Consider the following 22,472-nt stretch of genomic DNA (forward strand, 5'->3'; position numbering starts at 1 on the left):
GAATGTCATTAGCTTTGCAGTTCGACCAGAAATGAAATGACTGTAGCCCATAATCATTCTCTAAGTTCCCAGTCATTAGCCTGCAGTGTGTGGGCTGTAATCTGCAGCATTTTCCACACTGAGCACTCACATCTCACATCCCACTCTGTTTATATCCAGCTTTCACCAAATTACCAAACTGTCCAGCTCGTATGTAGCCGGCTGCCTGACAGGCCTGAACAGCGGACGAGGAAACACACCAGCACACAGACACAAGAGGCCGACTTCAAACAGCAGCTCTTTGAAGAAGCTGCCAAAGCGAGCGTCCCGCGCTGCACGGCCTTCTTCTCCCTTCTACTGGTGCCATCTGGAAGGGTTCCAGCAAACACAGTGAGCTGGTGCACGCTGATAAACGAACAATGTCTGGCAACGGTGCATCGGAGGAAACCTGAGAGCCAAGGTCAGGAGGATGGTGGCTGTCGTACTGGAACAAACTCTGAGGACGCTTCCCCCTCCCTCTTTACATCAGAGAGGAAGGAATTCATCCACAAGTAGAATCACATAAATGGAAAACATAACCCATCAGTCTAGCTCATTCTAATGGAGTAAAGTGTGTCTTATATCTACAAATCTACACGATCTGGGAGCTTCCAAACAGCTGCTAGGTGATGTGTTGGTTTTGTTTTACCACTTTTGTTAATTGAGGTTTTATTTTCTTAAGCATAATTGCTATTTTTCTTCATCAAATGGTCAGAATCACAGGAAAACGCACAGACTACTGTCAAATAAGGTGACAGACGGTCTTTACTGCATGTCTACTGATTATGTTGTCTGCCAGGAAAACCCTGATAAATGATGGATTAGGCTCCAACAGAAAGCACCAGCTATTGGTGAATAATACACCAACATTCACCAGAGAATCAGCCGACTAAACAGGAACGTCTACAGAGATGCCAGATGAGGACAGTAACGGATGTGACAACACAGCCTGATGTGAATCTAAAAAGCTCCTTTTACAGCAAATCATTTGAAAAAACAAAAATCTAACTGTCACGATGGTGCCCGACTCATCCCCAGGGAACCATGAACGTCATTACCGTAATGTCTGGACTATGAGCCGCTACTTCTTTCACACGCTTTGAACGCTGCGGATAATTTATGGATTTTTACAAGTTCTACGATTTTGCCTCGAGACCAAAGTGAGGCTGAGAGCGACGACGACAGAGAGACTGAGGAAGTGATGAAGTGATTCTGAGGCTGTTCAGCTCCTGAAGACACTGAAGAAGACGACTTTAGTGGTTTTAGTGCAGGAGGAAGATGAAGATAGCCATCAGTGACTTTTCCTGGTAGCTGCTGGAGTTTTATTTCCTTAACCAGCCGTGTTACAGGAAGTGTTCAGAAAAAAGCCTCTACGGTACGTATCTGTGGATGTTACCGCTACGCATTTAATTAAAGGTTAAAACATAAATATCTCATGTTCCAACGTGGACACCTGCAGCTTAGAGACAACTGCAGCCTGGATATGAACACACCTGGTTTTCTGTTAAAGTCAGTGGGTGGAGCTTATATTCAGGTGCCTCAGTAGTCCAGACATTACGGTACTGTACTGCCATCAGTCCAGCAGTCGTGATTCAGCTGCTGATAGTCTGGTAGATGTTTCATTCATCCTCTTGGGGAAACTCATGCTACCCGACAGCTCACACGTGTTACATGTCAGAAAAATAGGAAACCAGTGAGAAACACTGAACGTGCCATTCATGTGCAAATCGTGCTGGTTGAAGAAACGAGGTGCAAAAGTTGCTAGTATTTACAATAAAGAGGACTAGTAAAAAGTCCAAGTAACGCATCGACACAGAACCAGTAATAACGAGGGGTGCTTGGGTGCTGCTGGACCAGGACTGTTGGGCTGATTGGGTTTATTGCACAGTTGAAATTCTGCAGTCCAGAGCAGCAAGGGTTAAACATTTGCTGTGGTGAGAGAGCACTGTATGTGAGAGCACTTGTTCTGTTTAAACTACAGAAGTAGGAAAATGTGACCCCTGGAGCCTGTGTGGAGCGCAGCCCGACCCTGAACCCCAGTGAAAGCCGCCTTTAGCTCCAGAGCACATGTGCAATGTCAAGACAAGTAAAAATAGAGCGCGGCGTCTCCCACGGTCCGTCCACCTGTACGTGATGTCATCCCCGAAGCATTCCTCTCCCCCAAACATGTCGCTTCCACTTGATTGAGCTACTTTCAAACCCCGGCGATCATTAAATAAACACACCCTTCAGCCCCTTATAAGGAGCCACGGCCGGGCCAGAGACGTCGACTGAGCAAATCAGGCGGGTCGGAGTCAAGCAACTTTAACAGAACCTCTGAACCGTGGACACGCAGCGAGACAGAAACAGACGACGGCTCACATCAAAGTCTCCCTCTCCGACGCTGGGTTATTGACCGAGACAGACCAGGCGATCCGTCCAGACTAGCAGAACCGATCCACGTCCTCCAGATGAAAACCATTTAGCGACTGGAGAAGGACGGCATTCCTGAAGGAGAGCAGCAACTGGGAGCTGGAAAGAATTATCTTCCACTGTAGAGCAATCACGCTCCAGAAAAGACGACAGCGTTTGGACTTTAGCGAGGCTCTCGCCCAATTAGATATGTACGTTTGCACTTAATCACTTCAAGGTTTGGAACAAAGAACACATCAATCTTAAATGCTACTTGAAGGCTGTCATCTGTGTGTCACATGGGACTCAAAACGTGAAGAGGAGGAAGTAGAAAGAGAGTCGCCGCCATCTTTTGCTTCATCAGCTGCTGCTGGCTGGGTTTTAGCACCGTCAGGCCAATGAGGAAGCACCACGAAGAGCACTTGTGGTGTCTCCTAACATAAAACTGGTGTCAGCTCCGTTTTCTAAAACTTACCACATGACGTTTGATTCAAACATGCCTGAAAACGGCAGAGACGATGTTTTACATTTGCATCGCTCGGCAGGCATCCACAGCAGATCATACAAACTGAAAGACCTCCGCCCCTCGAGAGTCTTTCCAGACCTGATGCTTCTCCATGAATGCCAGCTTTGTTTGGCCATTTCAACAATTAGTTGAAAAGGAGGTCTTGGATTTCACTATTTACTGCTATTCCAATGGGCCATCTGACCAGCACGGACCTTAACATTCCTCCCTGACAAGGCCAACCAAGAACAATGTTTACCTTCATCAATCTTCATCCAACACCCCTCTCCCAGAAAAAAAATAAAATCTCAACGGCCACATCTTCCCTGCTGAGTAGGAGGCTCATATTCCACTGAGTCACTCCTCTCAGGGTTGGTTGAATCACTAATCAAATCAGTTGCTGGTGCTTTGCCACAGACGGACACGGAGATAACGGACGAATAATTCCTGATTGAAACGCCGGTTAAGCCGCCAACAACAACAGGCTGTCTTCGGAGCTGCTCACGCCCTACATACACCCTCCTGATTTCTTTCAGTTCGCTGTACGCAGACTTGGTGAAAATGAAGCCACCTGATAGTTCTGGTTTTGGAAACAGACTGAAACCTCCCGTAACCCGACTTTGACCAACTCTACTGATGATCCAGCAGATCTGAGGGGTCATGGAGAAAAATCTGGTGAGCTCATGGAAATCAGGAACATGTGTAGACTTTAATAATTCATAAAAAAATGAAACCATTTGGCAGTGGAAGACGTTTTTGTGATCAAGTGTTCAGAGACTGAGGCGTACATAAATGTTAACATGCTTCCCGGGGGTTTGTTTTTGAGGGCAAGCGGTCAAATAAATGGGTGACTGCTCCTCAAATGGCCTGATGAAAACCAACCCCCAACCGAAACCGCAACCAAGCGCACTGACTGCCACCCACCATGACGCGCTGCCGACAGCGAGTACGCCCGTCACAAGTACATGAAGGTCGATGAGCTGTGTCAGCGCTCCGGAATCTGAAGTCCACTTGATTTTTGCTTGAAACTAATGAAGTTTTTCATCACCATCATGCAGCCATTCGTGCAACACTGGCAGCCAGCGGACTGTCTGGCGTACTTTTGGTTACACTGGAGACTTTTTGGCCAAACTGTGGCTCGCAGCTCACTCACAGTCACGCTGAACACCGAATGAACCTCAAACTTGACGAGAAAAGCAAAGCAGGAAATCTATATCACCAACAACGCACAAGCAAAGAACAAAGTTGTGAAGGTGTTGCCACCCTGCAGCTCTGGAACATGCTTGGGATCTTATGAATATGTTGGGACAGACCTCGAATCGTTTGACTCTGAACCATTGATTTGAGCTTCAAAATGAGTTCTGTGATGAGATGTAAACATATGGGGTTTGGTGTTCAGTGACGTATTCTTTAATTTGTATTTGTGTGTACTATTTTGTCATTGCTTGTTTTAACCCTGTCAAACTATTTGGTTCCTTGCCTGTAGGTGGCAGAACTGGAAGCTCAATCCTTGGACGTTCTTCTGGATAAGCAGCACTAAAAGCATTTCTTGCCCTTGTTAATAAAAACGGTTGTAAAAAAAAGGACGTGAAGCCAAAAATGTAATCTGCTGCTCCTCAATGGAAAACACTGTCCACTGAACACAGGCTGTGAATGAAACACGGGTGGAAACGCTCTTGGTGCTTGTAGCATAATGTGCATCTCTACAGTATTTTTAATTCTTATTTTCATTGTACCAGGGCTGCAGGTATCTCAGTGGTTAGCACCGTGGCCTCACAGCTAGAAGGTCGCCGGTTGGCGTCCCGGTGAGGACACCCGGGATCTTCCTGCGTGGAGTCTCCATGTTCTCCCCGTGCAGCGTGGGTTCTCTCCGGGTTCTCCGGCTTCCTCCCACAGTCCAGAAACATGCTGAGGTTAATTGGTGATTGTAAATTGTCCGTAGGTGTGAATGTGAGTGTGCTTGGTTGTCTGTCTCTAAGTGTAGCCCTGTGATAGACTGGCTACCTGTCCAGGTGAACCTGCCTTCACCCTGAGTCAGCTGGGATAGGCTCCGCCCCCCATAGTGAGGATTAAGGTGTAGAGATGATGGATGGATGGATTTTCATGGTGCCAACACCCTCACTTTTTCCCCTGTACCTTAACTTGGTTCTTCTGCCACCAGGATTTGCACCTTATTTTTCTTACATGCCACATATTGGAGCTACTGGATACCTCCAGTTTCCCAACTGGATGAATAAAGCATTGATCCATTAGTTCTGACATCCCTGTGATAATGTGATCTACCGTTGTTCCGCCTGCACCCGGTACGTTTTCAAGGAGTTCAAACTGACACAAAAGTGGCTTCTGGCTCACTTTGGTTTGTCGTCCTTCCATCCTGTCCAGCTGCAGTTGCATGTGGGATGCAAATGGAAATGTTGCACAATAAAAGGCCTGTTTAGAAATGAAGAGTTTCTTTCCAACGACATGCTAAAGGGCATTTCATTGAAAATGGTAACATGGAGTGCTGAGTTTGTATTTGCAGTGGAATGCCCTAACTGGGCAATAACAAAAAATGACTAATTACACTCATCAAACGGAGGGAATCGCATATAAAGGGCTCTAATAAAGGCCTGTTATCTTCTGCACAGGAGGTAAATGAAGGTCCTCGTTGGTATTTGTGGAAATATGGTGATGAAAAGAAAGATGTTGTCGCTCTAGGTTCTTAAGCTGGCATCACGGCATGTAATGGTAGTTTTTATTTACAATATCATAATCTAATATATTCATCTAAATACATCTTTATAGCTATACTTCTAATGAATGAATGGCCCATGACTTCCAATGACATTATTTTAAGCCCAAGATCTTAAAATTAAGAACAATAAAAAATAAGGGCCAAAAGCAAAGACTCTTCTGTTCATGCGTGGTTCAGTCTGTGTCTGTGCAGACAGGTCGCAGTGCTGCTGAATGTACCTGTGAGCATAATGAGAGCTGAAGGACACAACAGAAACGACACAGGGCTCTGAGAGGCGTAGCAGAAGCCTGCTCCAAACACCAGATACAGAAGAACCTTTCAGGCAAATCAAATAAACAGAGGGGCTCTCATTCCAGCTAAACAGGAAACAGAACTCTTCCTTCCAACGAGGTAGACGTGAAAAACAAAACACCAAAAAAAAGCATCAGCATCATCTTAAGAGGCTTAAAAAGCCAAAGTTTTCTATTCTGGTCCTCTTACAAGCTTCTTCGGCTGTAAGTAATGCATTCTTGTGGGGAGACGTGCTGCTCAGTCTGCTCCCAGCTTTGCTTTCATCCGCTACACGGTGCTGAGCGAGCTGTTGTGTCTGTGCTGCAGCGCTTACCGTTTATGTTCATGGCTGGCAGCACCACAGACATCTTGGGTCGCCTCCCTTTATTGTGGTTGGTGGCAGGAAGTAGAAGATGATCCTGAGAACAAAGGAGCAGAAGGTCATCAAGGGGAAAACACAAGTGGCTTGGAGGCAGCATGTGTTTGTTGAGCTCGGTGTGGAGCTTCGTTTACAACTGGAAGGACCTGCATCCTCACCGGCTTCAGCAGACCTGTGATGCTGTGGTCCGTTTGGGAAGTGACCAAGCTGGAAAAGCATCTCAACCCCTCAAATGTATGCTCCTAACTGCTCCACACCGTTTCCTTGATTCAGACGGCACAGCGTTTGACTTGCACCTCTACGCATGCAGGCGGTTGCACAGAACACACTGAATTCTCTTTTCACTGTTATTTGTATTTATACTTTTACCGTGGGCCGTTTTTAGGCCATCAGACCACCAGAAATCTGACATCAAAGTGGAATCGAGCATTGCAAATCTTAAAATAGCTTTTGTGCAACTCATGAGACAACGAGAGGCGCAGTGGAGAGGAATGCATGAACACGTGACCACATCAGCGCCGACGCTGAGCTGAATGAATTCTCACATCATCTGAAAACTAAGGACTCATCCATTCCACGGTTTTAAGGCAACAACGCAACTGAGGAGCAAAACTAGTGGAATGAAAGCATCTAAATCAGCCCAACACCAAAAGCAGTTGGTGGAACCTGCAATTTCTGTGAATCAAAGAAAATACGTAGCACAATGTAGAAAAGGCAAACTTGTGACTCACAGAGAACATTTTGAAAATCAGAGTCAAAGCAGTGCAGGCTGACTCATCTCCACGTGTAGGGTTAATTAATCAAACCCCTGCAGAGCCACCAAAGATATTGAGCAGCTATTGGTTGTGCTTGTTATGAGTGCTGAGCAGCCAACGCTCTCTGTGGCTTAGCAGCTGGCAGCAGGTTAACTCCATCACACCTGGCTCACAGAACTCAGTGAAACGACAAACAAGGGGTGTCAAGCTGACGGACGACGGGAGCAAAGCTCGAAGTCGGCAGACGAACTACAGCCAAATGAAGCTTTTATGTTGCTGGTACTTTTTATGAAAATGGCACTAATCTGTCGCCTGTGTGCGTTCATTCCTCGTCTATCATCTCACCTGAATTAATTCATTACTTTGATTCACGCTCACGGCACTGCGAGGCATTGAGGATCATCTGCAGGCCTCCAACGGTGGAATTAAATGCTAAAAATGAGAGGGTGGCTGCGACTGGAGGGAGACCACATCAGCGCTCATGATGGCGGGAGCGGCGAGTTTGTCCAGCTGACCTAACTGCTGCTGCCATGACTACAGGTGAATTCTTCTTGAAAGCAGCCAGTGTTTCCACTCACATGAAGCCATAGGTGCTAAAACAACATGAGAAGTGAAGCAGGGCCACAAAGTGACGGTAGAATAAGACAGGCGGCCGTCCCGTATGTTTTTCTCGCTTAGAGTTGTTTTTCCATCGCCTCACCTCATTTCACACCTCAGCAAAGACACAGGTGTTAATGTATCTGCTGAGGGCCGAAGCAGCCCTGACCCAAACATGACCGACTCTGAGTGCGCAGCATAATGTTCAGAGAGCGAGCCCGACTGCTGGGGAGGGCAGAACCGGGCCACGATGAAAAGTATTTCTGCCTACGGGGACAAAAGTCCGAATTGGTGGTGATTGGCTTTAAAATCCAAACAAATTCCAAATTTAATCCAGAGCTTTGGCAGATTCGTTATAACATCATAGCGACTGGAACAAAAAAACAACAGCACACACACACACACACACACACACACACCCTGAAACCCAGGAAACAAAATACAGGCAAATAAACGGAGTGAGAGGCTGATAAAGGTCTGTGAGAACTATAAGGTCACGATGACTAACAGGCCAGGCATCCAGGCACTGTGGCCTTCCACTGTTCAGGCTTGGCTTTGTCACACTGACCCAATAATGCGTCTTTATTGACTTTTTACATTATTGATTCAATAAACACATTTAAAACAACAACAACATATTTACAGAGCTGCTGTTCCTCACATACATTTAGCAAAGCAACTATTCTGAGAAAGAAAATCGCCTTCATTTCGACGTTGAACTGGTATGTGGACAGACAGTCACTCTGAAGCCCAGGGCCTGTTGTCTACATATGTTGATGCTAATTTACACAATTAAAAGAGGCACCAGTTCATCAAGTGTCTAAGAACAGCTGTTTGGTAGTTGCTGCCCCAAATCCACACATCAAAATATGAAATAAAATAATCAAATACTTTTCCTATCTTTTGTCAAAAGCTCAAGAAGATCCTCAGGAACGATTATGTATTTGTTTTAATGAGAAGAGGCTTTTTCTGTGAGAAGCTGCAGATACAAAGTTTGGACTTTTATTTTGGCGGAACCTTTAACACGCTGAGTGGTCGTGCATCACAAAGACGCCTCAAACTGGAGGACGCCTACTTGACCGGCGGAGGCCTTTAACGTGAGAACACCATCGTTACCGTGGTCCCCGCCGTCACCATGGCGACCGAGAGCCAAACCTCCGTGGCTCCTGGTCACCGAGGGGTCCTGACCTCCCACCGCACTGAGCAGTCTCCAGGATTTAAGCGCTTAGCGTCCAGAGGCGCTGAGTTTTGAACGCCGGCCACATGCTGTATTTGAGCGACATTGTGCGTCTCACCACAACGCAGCAGGACGGGACTCAGCTGCACAAGGCAGTCTCACAGCTGCCAAAGTATTTCTACGGTTATGCATTTCAGAGGGACGGTGTGTTTTTGGCACTGTTAGCGACAGCAGAGCAGATAGAAAAGACACGGACAGGATATATAACATCTTACGTGTCACGAAAACTCTTTCTGAATGTCCGAGAATAATCGTGCAAGAGAGAAAATAAAAAACAGACTCAGAGTCTCAAATGTGGAAAAAATGAATTAGGACCAAATAGATTAACACTTTGTCATACATGAAAATGTAAAACATGGTGCTGGTGATGACAAATGAACTGGGCTGGAAACGGGCGGTTCCACCCTTGGGTGTGGGCTGCTGATCGGCTCTCCGACCCTTTGCTCTCGCATGAAAACTCTTTGTTGAGGGACAGACTTGCTGCACACAACTTATGATTCATAGGCTGCTCTTCATGTCACGAATTACTCACTTTTTATGGCCACTTTTCAACAAATAGAAATCCTATGACCGATAAAAACGGAATTAGACGTTATGAGTGTTGAGCTGTGACAGCTTCCACTGAGATCTCTTCTTGTTGGAGTCTATGTGATCAATCTGACGTCTGCATCAGACTGTACGTGAGAGCCAGCGGCCTTTCTCGCCTTAGAAATGAGCACCGAGCGAGTTCAAACTCACCCTGCGGAAAGACACGACGTAGAAAGTGTCGCCGCGACGATGGAGCTCGTCGAAGAAGTCACTGTAGGTGTTTCGAGGCGCGTAGTAAACCTGCAGCTCGCTGCTGGGATTCCTGCAGAAGAATGAACGGAAAACATTCAGAACACATGTGGAGCTAGAAACAGACACCAGGAGCCAACGTGTGACGTGTCTGTCAGCCCGCCCGTGTGCTATTAGAGGAATCCACAATGTTTTTAACCGCTTAATGTCGATAATGACATCAACACTTATATCACATTGGTTGTATTTAATATATGTGTCTGATACAGACAGAACACTTCAAACCCTGCAGCAAGAACAAGATAATTCAATTTAATGGAGCAGCAATTAATCACACACTGAATAAAACCGTCACATTGATTTGCATCTCTGTCACGTCTATTAGTCCCATTTCACAGCTCGCTGCTGCACTGCACAGTGGAGGCTGAAAGCTGAGTCCGGGTCTGCACCACCAGTTAAAACGTCATCATAAGGTTTGTTGTTTGTTTTCTGTTACCACCCTGCAGCGGCTTTTCTCGTCCTGCAGGTCTGGATTGTTCTTATCTAGATTTACAAGTGAGAAAAACATTTAAAAACTGCCAAAAAACTATTGAGTCCATGTGTGTGATATGAACTACACAGTAGAAATGGTTCTTATTGGCTGCCAAAGGTCATCCGTTAAAATCAGCCCAAAGTTTCCCTTTACAGATCGATTTCAGAGACGCTCTGGTGAAACACAGCTAGACCGATGGAACTGAAGCAGCTTCATGTAATGACGCTGCAAAAACACAACCGTAAGTGCAGACAAACCAAACACGTGAAAATGGTCTCTTCTGTGATTCAGACATAAATGTGCTGCAGCATGCTTCTACTCACTTCTCCTCAGCCGTTTCTGTGTACTGGACCGTCACAATCTGGGCACTGTCAGCCTCCTTATTCGCTGTTTTCTGTTGGGAAAGAGCAAAAACACAAAGAGAATTAGCTATAATCTCTTAAAAATCACATCAGCACCCACTGCAGAGAGCTGGATAAACTGCTGGCAGCGCTTTATAACATAAATACAGACTCAGAACATTAAAATCCAGCATAATGTCTAAACTTCAGACAACACACACATTCCAGTCCCACGTTTTGCTCCTGATAAATCACATCTAGTTGTGAGGCTATCACGGCAAACACTCAACAAGAGCATGTATGTCATTAAAGGAGTGATTTACTCTCACATTCAGACTGTCGCGTTGGCACGTAGGACGCTTCAAACGAGCAGATGTACAATTAAAAAGCTCCATGGAGATGAGAGGACCAGGTTTTGGAGCTTCACTAGGCTGACGGTAAACGAACCTTTCTTCCCTTTCTGTTCGCATTAATATGAAGAATGGGGTGCATACTAACTGGCCAGCTCTTGGTGCAACTGGACTTGCTGTGACAGATTAAAAAAAAACTGATGGAACAAAAGAAGCAGGGGGCACTAATCCTACAGCTCCCCTCCAAGTGTTGTGTTTACTTTCTCAGGGCTGCCGGATTACAGTCAGGCCAGTGGAGAGAAAGGGAAGGTGTGAGAGGAGGTGGAACAGTGGTGACAGAGGCTTGGGACTGCCAACCAGACCTTCAAGCAGACAGTAACACTTCAAACACAACAGAGGCTTCGCTCATGCCTCGCTGAGAATGAATATGGTTTAAAGTGTGCATGGCCCATTAGACGTGTTTTCCTGTTTTCCAAAAATCGCCGCTGTGACCTAATTCAATTCAGTTTTATTTGTATAGCACATATTTACAACAACAAGTCATCTCATAGCGCTGAACAAAGGCAGAGACACCCAACAATCCAAAACATTTGGACTCCCTATAAGCTTCAGCAGTCCGCTGACTTACCAGAATGGTCCTGCTGGGTTTGTGGTTGCTGTTACTCATGCGCCTGGACTTGGTCTGCTGCACTTCGTGGCGGTGGACCCAACCTCTCAACTCATGGGCCAACCTGCCAACGGGGATTTTGTTAAACTTGTAGGTAAGACGTGGGTGATTCTGTGGTCTCAAGTTGTCGTATGCAGGTTGTACGTTAAATACAGCATCACTTACTCCATGCACTTGGTCCTGTTGACAGGAGGCTGGCAGGGGGGAGGTGGTCTGAGAAAGGCAGGATCCTTCACCACCATCAGAGCCTTATCCTCTGAGCTACACGGAGTAAAACACACATCTGTTAGGAGAAAGTGCTAAGCTTGGCAGAGCTCTAGTCTGTGTAAGAATTTCAAATAATAATCACATGTTGAGAATATGCTCTGAACGCAGAGGGCGAGCCAACATGGCTGCCTGCCCGCTGCTAAAGGTGAAACACCCAGACTGGTTCTGTAGCAAACAGGAAGCAAAACCAGCACCAAAAACGACATCAGCGTGGCTTCAGTGTGGGGACGAGTATGGTGACCTACCACTGAGCTGTACTTCTGCTCGACATGTGCAGAGGTGGCAGAGCTTCAGTCGCTCAACATATGCTCACAAACACTGAGCTGCATCGACGGCGGAAGTTCAAATCCTGCTCGCAATTATCATAAAGGCGCTACAGAGCATTCCAAACCAGAGGGTGACAGATGAAAACAACGGCTCGAAACCCATTAGTGGAGCTGACATGCAGCCTTGACGAGCAGCAGCGAGCAGTGCTCGACCTTCCTCCTCACATGTTCCTCTGACTTTAATTACAGGTGCTCAGAGTGGACCACTGCGCTGCTCGAGGTGCTGAGGTAGACTGTCCACGGTCGGGGAGCCTTGTTAAGCAATGCCACCGACGTAATGCCTCCCCTGGGCCTCCCTGATGTGAGCCAACGCGCTGACTCCACCTCGTGTTCCCGACTCCAGTGGACAACATGTCAGAGCACAGAGGCCTCATCGTAGCGCTAACCGAGGGGCCCTTCCAGCACACACGCCTTCCTGTTCAGTGGAACCCTGAGATTAGGTTGCACCTCTGCCCCCCATCACCCTCCTCTCGTTTGCTGCTGCCCCCCGTTCGTAAAGGCTAATGTGTTCCTTCCTGCCTGCACTGGCTTGATGCTGCCGTGAAAGCGGATAGCGCAGATGAATGGTTTGCATTAAGGTCTGACATACCCTACACGGCGATCTGACACACAACGCGGGCCGGCGATGCCGCCGACACATCAGAGGCTCCGACCGCCTTCCAAAACATCCTTCTCGTGACATGCAGGTTCAGGTACAGCACCGAATGGGAATGTTATTGAAGCAATTTACTAATGTGACTGCTGGGCCTCCAGAGCATTGAAAGAAGAAAGAAAAATATACAAGGCCTTGAAAAAATAACCTGTTCCGAACAATATGAAGCTGGATGTCAAACAAGGCCGGACCCCAGTTCCCCACCTTGTTACTCAAAGCTCAGAGCCGGCTATCCGGAGGCCTGGAGGCGTCCAAAAGGCAGACGTTTGGACAGAGTTGGTAACCAGCTGGCTGCCTGTTTACACCGGCTGTAATGAGCGGCACCGGTTCAGACTGAGCCCAGGCACAGGTGCATCCTGGTCGAGTAACACAGCAGGTAAACACAGGGTTGTGAAGGGTGTTATGCTCTTTACCTGTCGGCCATCTCAGAGTGGCTGCTGAAGACGGGGGGCTCGAGTCCTTCAGCCTCAGGAGAGAAACCCAACAGGTGTCTGCCGCTCTGCTGCACTGACGCAACCTCGAGCTTGGAGGCCGGGCCACCCTGAAACAGACTGAGGAAACAGACACAGGTGAGCGAGGGGAGCAAAAAAGACAGGTGAAGCAACATGTTGGGTTAATGTGAGCCGATTTAAAGCAGAGCTCGGCGCAGGACTTGGATAACTGCTGGATTCCACGTGGCCCACATCCTGTGCACAGGAGGGTGCTTCAGCCACAAGCAGAATCTGAACTCTGATCTCGGCTGCGCAGCTCAAAGCACACGCACTGCTCTCCATGTATTACTACACTGGGTGGCATTTTCATTTCAAAGGGATCTGACCTCAAAGCGCATATTCTACATTCCAGAGGAGGCCGAACACAAAACACAGAGATGCGAGCACAGGTACTGCAGCTACTGCCAACACCGCTACCGTCACAAAACCAAACTCATTCACGTGTCCCAACAAACGTCTTCTGGTTCAGGCTCACGAGAACAACGGAAAAAAAAGCACACTTCCAGCACAGAAAACATACCAGATCCAAAAAAGTAGATGCTTGCATCCTTGTGGGGGAAGTTATTCCCAGCAGGAAACCAACATTTTTAAAAAATGAGAACAGAGAATGTGTCGTTATAGTTGGATGTGGCGTGAGCTGGAGATGGTGGAATTACACAATCCATCCATCTGCTGGCTGGGTGGAATCAAGCTCTGATTCTCCCCTGTGTAGTTTATATAACTCAGCAGCATTTGTCACAACTGTTAATATTACAGGCAGAGGTAGGAGAAGCTGCCACTCCACTCCTTTCTTGCTTTTGCAGCTTCACAGATCGTGTTTTACAGTCACAAGTGGTGAATGTTTACTTTCGCCGCCACCCAGCTCAGCAATTGGAGGCTTATTCACCCATTAGTCACCAAGTCCTCCAAAGTCTGGCACCAACATGAGAGAGCTTCATCAGTGTGGCATGGAGGAACTGAGGAAGATCAGTTTCAGGCTAAGATGGTGCCTTACTGGACTGCATTCCACTCACCGTGATGCTCTGACGTCGCTCTGAAAGCTTCTAAAGGAGAGCATCATGAATTCATGTGATGCCGAGTTCGTCACTTCAAATCAAACACACAAATCCCAGCTGTTGGCGCTTTAATGTACTTTTACAAAGACCTTAACGGTTCCCAAACCGACTGTTTTTCTGGTGGCACAAAAAGGAGCACATTGCTTCAATAGGAAATGTTCTGCACTGTTTCCAATAAAGGTTTTGCATAATGTCTTCCACGAGAGGCCTGATTCCCAGTGAGTCATGGGGCTTCCCGTTTGTTTTTCTGCAGTAATCAAACACTTCTGCATTCGCAGTATGTTACACTTAACAGCAATCTTAATGCGTCTTGAGCTGCAGGATCCGTCACCGTCTGTGTTCTTTAAGTTTTAACTGACTTTCAGCCAGTGGACACGAAATCAAAGGACTGTCTCCACGCTCACCTCGTTGGTCCCACGTTCAGCACCAGGAACACCAGGACCACCAGGAGGCACACCGCCCTCCTCTTGGGGGCTGTCGCCTGCAGCACCGTATTCTGCAGGAGGAAGGAAGCACACGGTAGTACAACGTAGAAATCACAGACATCAATCACATGTGAATGAACGGTTTGTGTCGTTCATCGCTGTCTTGTTTTGCTTTGAAACAATCTGCATCGGTGTCTTTTTGATCCTGCAGAGTTTCAACTGCGCCCTCCACAGAAGTGGACTGCAGGTTCTGGAGGTGTTCCAGCCTCTCACCTCGCTCAGCAGGCCCTCCAGCTGTCTCTTCAGGTTGCCGTTCTCACACTTGAGCGCCTCGTTCTCGGACAGCGCCACTTTCAGGCGAGCTTCCAGCGAGAGCAGGTACTCTTTCTTCTTTTTCCGAGACAGGGAGGCCGACTCGCGGTTCTTTATCATGCGCTGCTGCCTCTGGGACAACTTTGACTGGATGAAAACGAGACAAAGACAAAAACAGGGACACAAGAATAACATGTGACATAAGTTCTTGCTCACGCTAGGTCATGTATTTTATCTTTCACCCACTCAGCACCTATCCAAACAGGAAAGAGAGGGAGTGACTGTGTGAATGCGATGAAATGCCACCTGCTGGGCTGCCGATCACACCTTCCTCTCACTAGTGTGACATCATCTACGTTGTCAGGGATCTCAGGGAATCAAGTTTTCATTCATATGAGCAAACTGGTCAGAGAAACTGCCCAAAAAGCTTCATGGGAATGAGGAGGGAGAAAAACGATACGCAGAACATCATTATGTGGTTAATCTTAGATAAGTGCGTCGTATGCAGTCATCCACGCTGAACGCCATTTCATCCTAACATCTGCTCGGTGGAAGTTCTTCCTGCTCTGGTTGTACAGCAGAGGGGAGTGCGTCCCTGTGTAACATCAGTTAAATGGCAAATGATTCAAAACGCCATCGCCTCTCAATACCTGCACTATGTTCTAATTTCACACAAACACTATTTCCTCTTCTGAACAGTCAAACAGAAATAGTTTGGAAGGTTGAAAAAACATGCCCACAAAGTTAAAAACTCAGTGGAACCACAGTGAAGAAACCCTCCATCGCTGACACACAGCTGGAAAACCTGTGAAACCAAACCGAGTACTGGTGCAGTTTGGACCTACCCTGGCATGGTGGTAAAATGACCTGTACGCAGCAGAACGCTTTCATTGGGGACCTACGAAATGCGTCTATTTTAAATAAAATATTGGCTACGAGACTTTACAAAGATGGAAAAGGATTGAGGACAACCGGTGAGCAAAACAATAAGCTGAACCACAGTTGGACCAGAAATTAGGAGGCACAGAACCGCTAATCAGAGCTGCAGTGTCTGTCCTCCTGAAACGATACCATGGGCAGCGTCCTGAAAACGGACGGGCAGGTTCTTCACACTTGGCACACGGCTTATCCATGGTTGTCTCAGTTTCTGGCAGCTCAGACAGTGTAACGGACTCTAAGATGAAAACAGCTCGCAGCTTTTCAGTACAAAACTGAAATTAAATTAAAACTAAAAGTAAAGCAAAACCAATATCAGGAGCACCTTGTTTGGTCAGACGAGACCAAGACAAACTTCTTCACCTCAGATAGCGTCCAGCATGTTTGGTGTGGACCTGACCAGGAGTACCACAGCGAATGCATCGTCCAGACCGTGAAGAAGGAGGTGGGAGTGAGATTGTACGGGCCGCATGAGAACAAAAGGGGCTGGAAAGCCGATATTTACGGATGGCACCATGAACGCCTGTGGCTATAGCAAAATGCTGACTGGCAAGATGACTCCAAGTGTCTGGAAGCTTGGCAGAAGAGGAGTCATCTGGCCTGATAAAACTCACACAGGAGTTTCTCAGAAAGAATCAGGTGAAAGCTACGAGCTGGCCAAGTACGTCTCCTTAGTGGGATTTTAAGGAGAAAGGTAGGGTAACACTGTTCTTCTCGAAGAATGGCAGAACATTTCTCCAGATATTTCCTGGTATCCTCCATGCCAACAAGGACTGAGCCTGTCACCTAAAATAAAAGCAGACATATGGAGTCTGAAGAAGGTTGAGATAAAGATTTGATCCTCTGTGATGAAATGATGAACGCTATGGTAACAGAGCTCCTACTGTGGAGCCTGCACTGTTTGAATTGTAAACCTAAACTGTTAGCTTTCAGTCGTCTACTGTCCCGACTGTTGTGCCCTGATGGAGGAACTAAAAACAAGAGACATTTGACAAAGCACAAATCTAAAATGAAAAAAAACACAACTAATAAAAAAGACAGACGACATAGTGAGAAAGTAAATAGACGTGAGGAAGAGGACTCCGACATAAAAGCCAACAGCGTTAGCGCCTCGGCCGCTGTGCTACTTTAGCCTCAGAATAATAAACAGACGCGCTCAAGATGTGTCGCGGGGTTAATGTGACCTCTGCAACAAATCACGGCTTTAACATCACCCCAAAGAGCCCTGAAGTGCAAGTCATCAAGCTTCTGCCTGAAAATATTTACACAGACATCCTCCAGAGGTCGGAGGTCGCCGGCAGTGTCTGGGCTGTATGTGAAGAGGGATGTTTATGGAGAGAGTCGCTGTGAGGAATGGGCTCACGTCGGACAGCCATAAACAGAAGCAGAGCAGGCCTGGACGTAAAGAAAAAGTCCCGCCATAGTCACACCTAACTGCTGTAATCATGGTCTAAAACACTCAAGTTAATCAGTAAACAGATGATATCAGCATTTCTCTGTTTAGATTTGCTTCATTTGTTCATGTGAGACTTTCTTGCAAACAAGTGAAATATGTATAAAAACACAAACCAATGAATGACTAAATAAATACAAGTTTAAAGCACGAACAGAGGGATGATTTCCATTTGACGTCGCCGAAATCAAAGTCCCGCATGCTAACCCAGATACCGCATATCTTAACATGACCTCTCACAAATGAACACGACCCGCGGGAGTGCTAACCCAAACGCCTTCACTGTGCATCCAGAACCAGATACTCCCCCAAACACCTTCACTGTGCATCCAGAACCAGATACTCCCCCAAACACCTTCACTGTGCATCCAGACCCAGATACTTCCCTAAACACAGCCTCTCCAGGGTAAGTCCCTAGGATCCTGGCCTAATAGCCCCGTTGGGTGATTAAGTTATTTGGATCCCTGTATTTGTGTTCTGTCTCCTGAGAAACCCCTCTGTCTCCCAGCCTCGATCTGGGAGCCGTGCCACCAGCCCGAGCCTGGGAACGCTGCAAGTAAGCAGTTACCAGGGAGAGCAGAGCAGGGGGACTTCACATCGCCTCCACAATGAGGCCGAGGCAGAACATGTAGGGGCAGGGGGGCAAAAAAAGGGAAAAAAGTGGCATTTCTCAATGAAGTTCACTTGAATGGTGAGAGGCTGACACTGATACTGGCCCAAACTCAAAGTGTCGGTGGGAAAAGTCAACGAGGGGGAAAAAGCCAAAGCCTGCCCGTGAGCAGGGCACATGGCCCGGCTGCTCCTATAGGGACGTAGAGGGTCAGCTGCAGACAGCTGCTGGTACGCTGAGCAGTGATGTAGGATCATGCTCAGGGCGCAGCTTCACGGGGAAGAGCCTGCTCAGCAACTCTTCAACGGATGAGTACAGGTGAAGAGAGAAGAACAAGCAAGAGCTGGTAAGAAGACAGCAACAGATCCCAGCATGCCTGCCTGCCTGCCTGCCTGCCGTGAGCCGTGGAGGAGCTCATCTTTCTCTAAGGAAGACTGCGATTAACCATGAACCTACACGAATGGGAGGGGACTCACTTAACAGGCTGAGGTGAAAATGTTTGGTGATTTGACTGCAGGTCATAAACCCCTGTAGCTCTGGATGTGTTCCACAGGTGGAACCACCTCAACCTGTTGTGCTGCTGGGAGTCGCTCTGCATTGCAACACATTTCTGAGGTGCTCAGCTTTCCTAAAACTTTAATCTAGAATCCTCAGAGAGCGTAACTGAAACGTCTGTAAGCGCTGTTTGCTGTGCATGTGGGTGCAGAGACACAGCAACACAACGGGCTTTTCAAGCTGATGGATGTTCTGCAGGCAGCTGTTATTGGCATTGTGGCATTTAAGATCCTACTAGAGAAGAAACTGGTGTTTTATTAGGGCTACAACAACTCACCAAATTCACATTAGGACACTACATTAGGCTCTCTGCCTGCCTGCCCTGCTTATAATGTCAGCATATTTGCATTATTTGAGTTTTGACTGAAGCGTTTACAGGAGCACGATAATACTGAACACCAGATTCTACGCATCCTAATTAGAGCAACCGCATGAGGCCATGAAAACAGCAGCTCAGACTCCAGGGATGTGAAATGTTTACCAGATTTTCCAGACATCATAAGATGAAAAATCTGTCAATGAATCAATATAATAAGAGAACGTAGGTCCCGCCTTCAGCCTTCAGCTCTACCGTAGCGTTCTCTGTGCAGGACGGCTGAACACGGACATAAAGCAGTGAGTCGGCAGAAAAAAAGATTTCTACAACCTGATGTAATGTTTTCAGTAAAGCTCCCTTGTAGCTGTTCAACTTTGGAAATGTTCTGAAGCCATAAAGTTGTCGGTGAGATGAAAGCGAGCCCATCCCCGTCAGGATCCCACCATGCTCTCCTGGGGTCCCCTCCTGGAAATCCCCCCTCATCCTGCTGATAGGGGGATTTGTTGAGGCCTGCAGTTTCAAGCTGGACTGCTTTTCTGCTGGCCTGAAACACATGTGCACACACACATGCACACAGCTAAATCCCCGGCTGCACAGGAGCCCATTACATGACGCTGACCCGATCCCTGATGGCTGTTTACAGCTGTCGCAAAGCGCTTCGTCCTGCACAACACCTGCTCGAAGCGTGTAATCGTTAGCAGCCATTTAACACCCGGGCTCATATAGGCTACCTATAGGCCGATACGGAGCCGTAGGAACGCCGACACGCATAGACACACTGTAGATGCAGCAACACCTGGCACAGGCATGCCATCTTTAACAGGCATTTTACACACCCACGGGCCAGTTCAGCGCTGCGCTGCAGGCCAACACAGCTGCAGTGGGTTCAAACACCAGCATACACTCTCAGACAAAGTTTAACAGCTCCAGGGCTTCGTGTTGGGCCACAAAAACAACTTAGCCCATTGAAATTACAGCAAAACTTATGCGAGAACCAACTAGATTCAGCTATTTAAACACAATATTACTAAAACCGCTCCAGCTGCACTTTAAGACCGTCTTCACACAACTTTCTCTTGAGAAATCCAGTCCTACATTTCCCAGTCTACAGAGCTGCCCTTTAATCACTATTGTAAACTTTATTGACTTAGTGAGCTTCACAAACGGCTGAGAGCCGTATTTGTTTTGGCCCCTGGGGTTTGGAATTCCTCGACATTGCTCTCGAAGTCTGGCACAAAAAGCGCTTCTCCAGACTCGATTGTGCCCACCATAATTGGACAAGTTCTGCTCCGCCCTTTGAAGGGGGAGGACTATTTTTACAGCCAGAGGTCAACCGTTACCATTCATTACACAACAAACACTTTGAGTCGAGGTTAATCATTAAAGAAAACTGGTGGAAAACATGCTAATGTCAGGAGGAATTGAGCGGAGTGATGAAGCAGAGCGCTGTGACACTAGGGTTATGACTCAGCGCTCAGGACACACATTATTCCTGCCAGAATCCTGCAGGTGTCGCCACAGAAATCCCTGCACATGATTTCAGTGACATTTCATAATTGTGACACGTGGTTTTCCACAATTACAAAGCTAGCTCAGTTGTGCAATGTGGAAGTTCTGCTCACAAAACAAACAAGAGCGACACAAAACTAGACAGAGTGAGAAGACATTTCTCAACTCGCTGAAGGTCAGACAAGAGCAAACCACCAGGAAGTGCAGCGCCGCAGACCGAAGCCTGAAACAACAGTGCAGCTGCTGAAAGTCACGACATCTCTGAGGCTGACAGTTCAGACGTCGGAAGCGGTTCAACTCTGCACAACAACATAAAAACCAACCAGAAAACACAGGCGAGCACAGGAGCCTCAGGCCGGACTCTCCCATCCAAAACAGATTAGAATGCACTAGCGATGAGGAGTTTTATTGAGAGACCACAAACAAACCAAACGATACCTCACTCTTCTTCTGAGGCTTTTGAACAGCTGCTGCAGGTAACAGCAGCTTAGACACTCCCTAACAGCTCAGTTCTGTGCTGTCATTACACCAACCAGAGAGAAATCAGAGTGGGGCTATTGTTGCATGTATGTGGGCGTTTTCCTGCTCCGTGCAGCTGTCCTGACATCACCAACCAATGCAACACCCTCTGTGATCCACGCTGAGGGTAATGTCCTGCTATGACACTCTTCACACTGTCTGAACTACAATTACATAACGTGGCCGTCTCTCCAGTAAAATCCCGCAGGTACAAACAAAGCGGACGCCAGTAATGATCATCTGCGGACTGTTTGTTGTTCCGGTAAAGCTTCAGCAAATTCACATGGAGCTCTACGGTGGAGGCCAGTGACACCCCTCTGAACATAAATCTGGTTTGATTACATTAACAATCACTGTGATTCTCTCGCTCGTTATAACAAATGGACTTGAATCGGCTCCGACCAGCATCCACTTCCATGTTTACACCCAGTATCACGTCATGTCAACATGATGCTGTGGCCCAGTGAAAAACCCACATTTCTATGTCATGTTTAACTAAATGTTCCTGGAACTTACGCTCATTAGAAGAAGAAGGTCACTTTCCTGCCTGAGCTGGTTCATGCACTGCAACAGCTTCTCTCAGTGAGGACAACTCGTTCATCTTTAGAAAGAATACGTCTGAATGCTTTTCCATCCATACGTTTATATCTTAACCGAACAATTAAGTTAATGATGTAGGGAATTAAAATAAACACTACGAATAGGTTAAGACGAGTGAGTTGGGGTTGGAAAGGAGTCGGTCCAAGTCTGGCAACACAGCACCACAGTTACAGACTCATGAACATGCAGGAGCACGCAAGTTCACACAGTTGTTGAAAGTACTGTTTATTCCTCTGGAGAGGCTTTGTCTAATAAATCGTTTGGGCACATTGTTAGTTAGGCGGAAAATTAGGGAGTACGACCTTCAGAGCAGCTTGTGAGCCTAAAACCCTTTAAATGAGAGACAGAAAATCACAAGGAGAGACAGAGCTGCTGTGTTTAGAGCAGAGATAGGGATTGGAGGCCGCTGATCTTATAAAACACACCAATGTTGAGACAAAACGTTTTACAAGCATGCCAAGTGTTTGACAGTGAGCTCACACGTTTTGTTCCTGATCTGTTTTTGTTGTTCCCACGTCTACAGGGCCTGGAAATAGTAGACTGCTTAAACTGCAGCATTTCAGTTTAATGTGCAATAATTCATCCTCATGTGCACCATTTAGGTTCATGTGAACATCGTTGTTACCGTGTGTGACATGGCCTTACTGCTCCAGGAACGTTGCAAGCGTGACGTATTTCCTTTTCTAGTCCTATCTCAGCTCAGTTACTTTTACTTTCATAGTGTATGTCACTTATTTCGTGCTGCTTCTCTACCAGGCGCTGCATGTAGCTCTGTTTTCTGAGCAATACCTGGAAAAAGAACGACAACGTTTTCCCTAATCGGATCTTATCTGAACCAGAACAAACGACCAAACTTGATCTTCCTCACTTAATTTCACAGTCAGCAGTCTCAT

The 22,472-nt window shown here is 47.0% G+C and overlaps 1 protein-coding gene across 1 annotated transcript in view; it reads right to left on the bottom strand.

The window, feature by feature from the left end:
• The window catches only part of atf6 (activating transcription factor 6), a 37,457-nt gene that overhangs the window by 4,256 nt on the left and 10,729 nt on the right, over nt 1–22,472 (bottom strand). Inside the window, exons 8-15 of the mRNA XM_008293231.1 lie at nt 15,043–15,228; nt 14,749–14,840; nt 13,212–13,349; nt 11,719–11,814; nt 11,515–11,617; nt 10,519–10,589; nt 9,625–9,736; nt 6,253–6,337 (exon numbers count right to left, since the gene is read on the bottom strand). Coding sequence (XP_008291453.1) covers nt 6,253–6,337; nt 9,625–9,736; nt 10,519–10,589; nt 11,515–11,617; nt 11,719–11,814; nt 13,212–13,349; nt 14,749–14,840; nt 15,043–15,228 — 883 coding nt within the window. The remainder of the gene's footprint in view (nt 1–6,252; nt 6,338–9,624; nt 9,737–10,518; nt 10,590–11,514; nt 11,618–11,718; nt 11,815–13,211; nt 13,350–14,748; nt 14,841–15,042; nt 15,229–22,472) is intronic.

The sequence above is a fragment of the Stegastes partitus genome, unplaced genomic scaffold, assembly GCF_000690725.1.
Source record: "Stegastes partitus isolate 25-593 unplaced genomic scaffold, Stegastes_partitus-1.0.2 Scaffold866, whole genome shotgun sequence".
NCBI classification, from domain to species: domain Eukaryota; kingdom Metazoa; phylum Chordata; class Actinopteri; family Pomacentridae; genus Stegastes; species Stegastes partitus.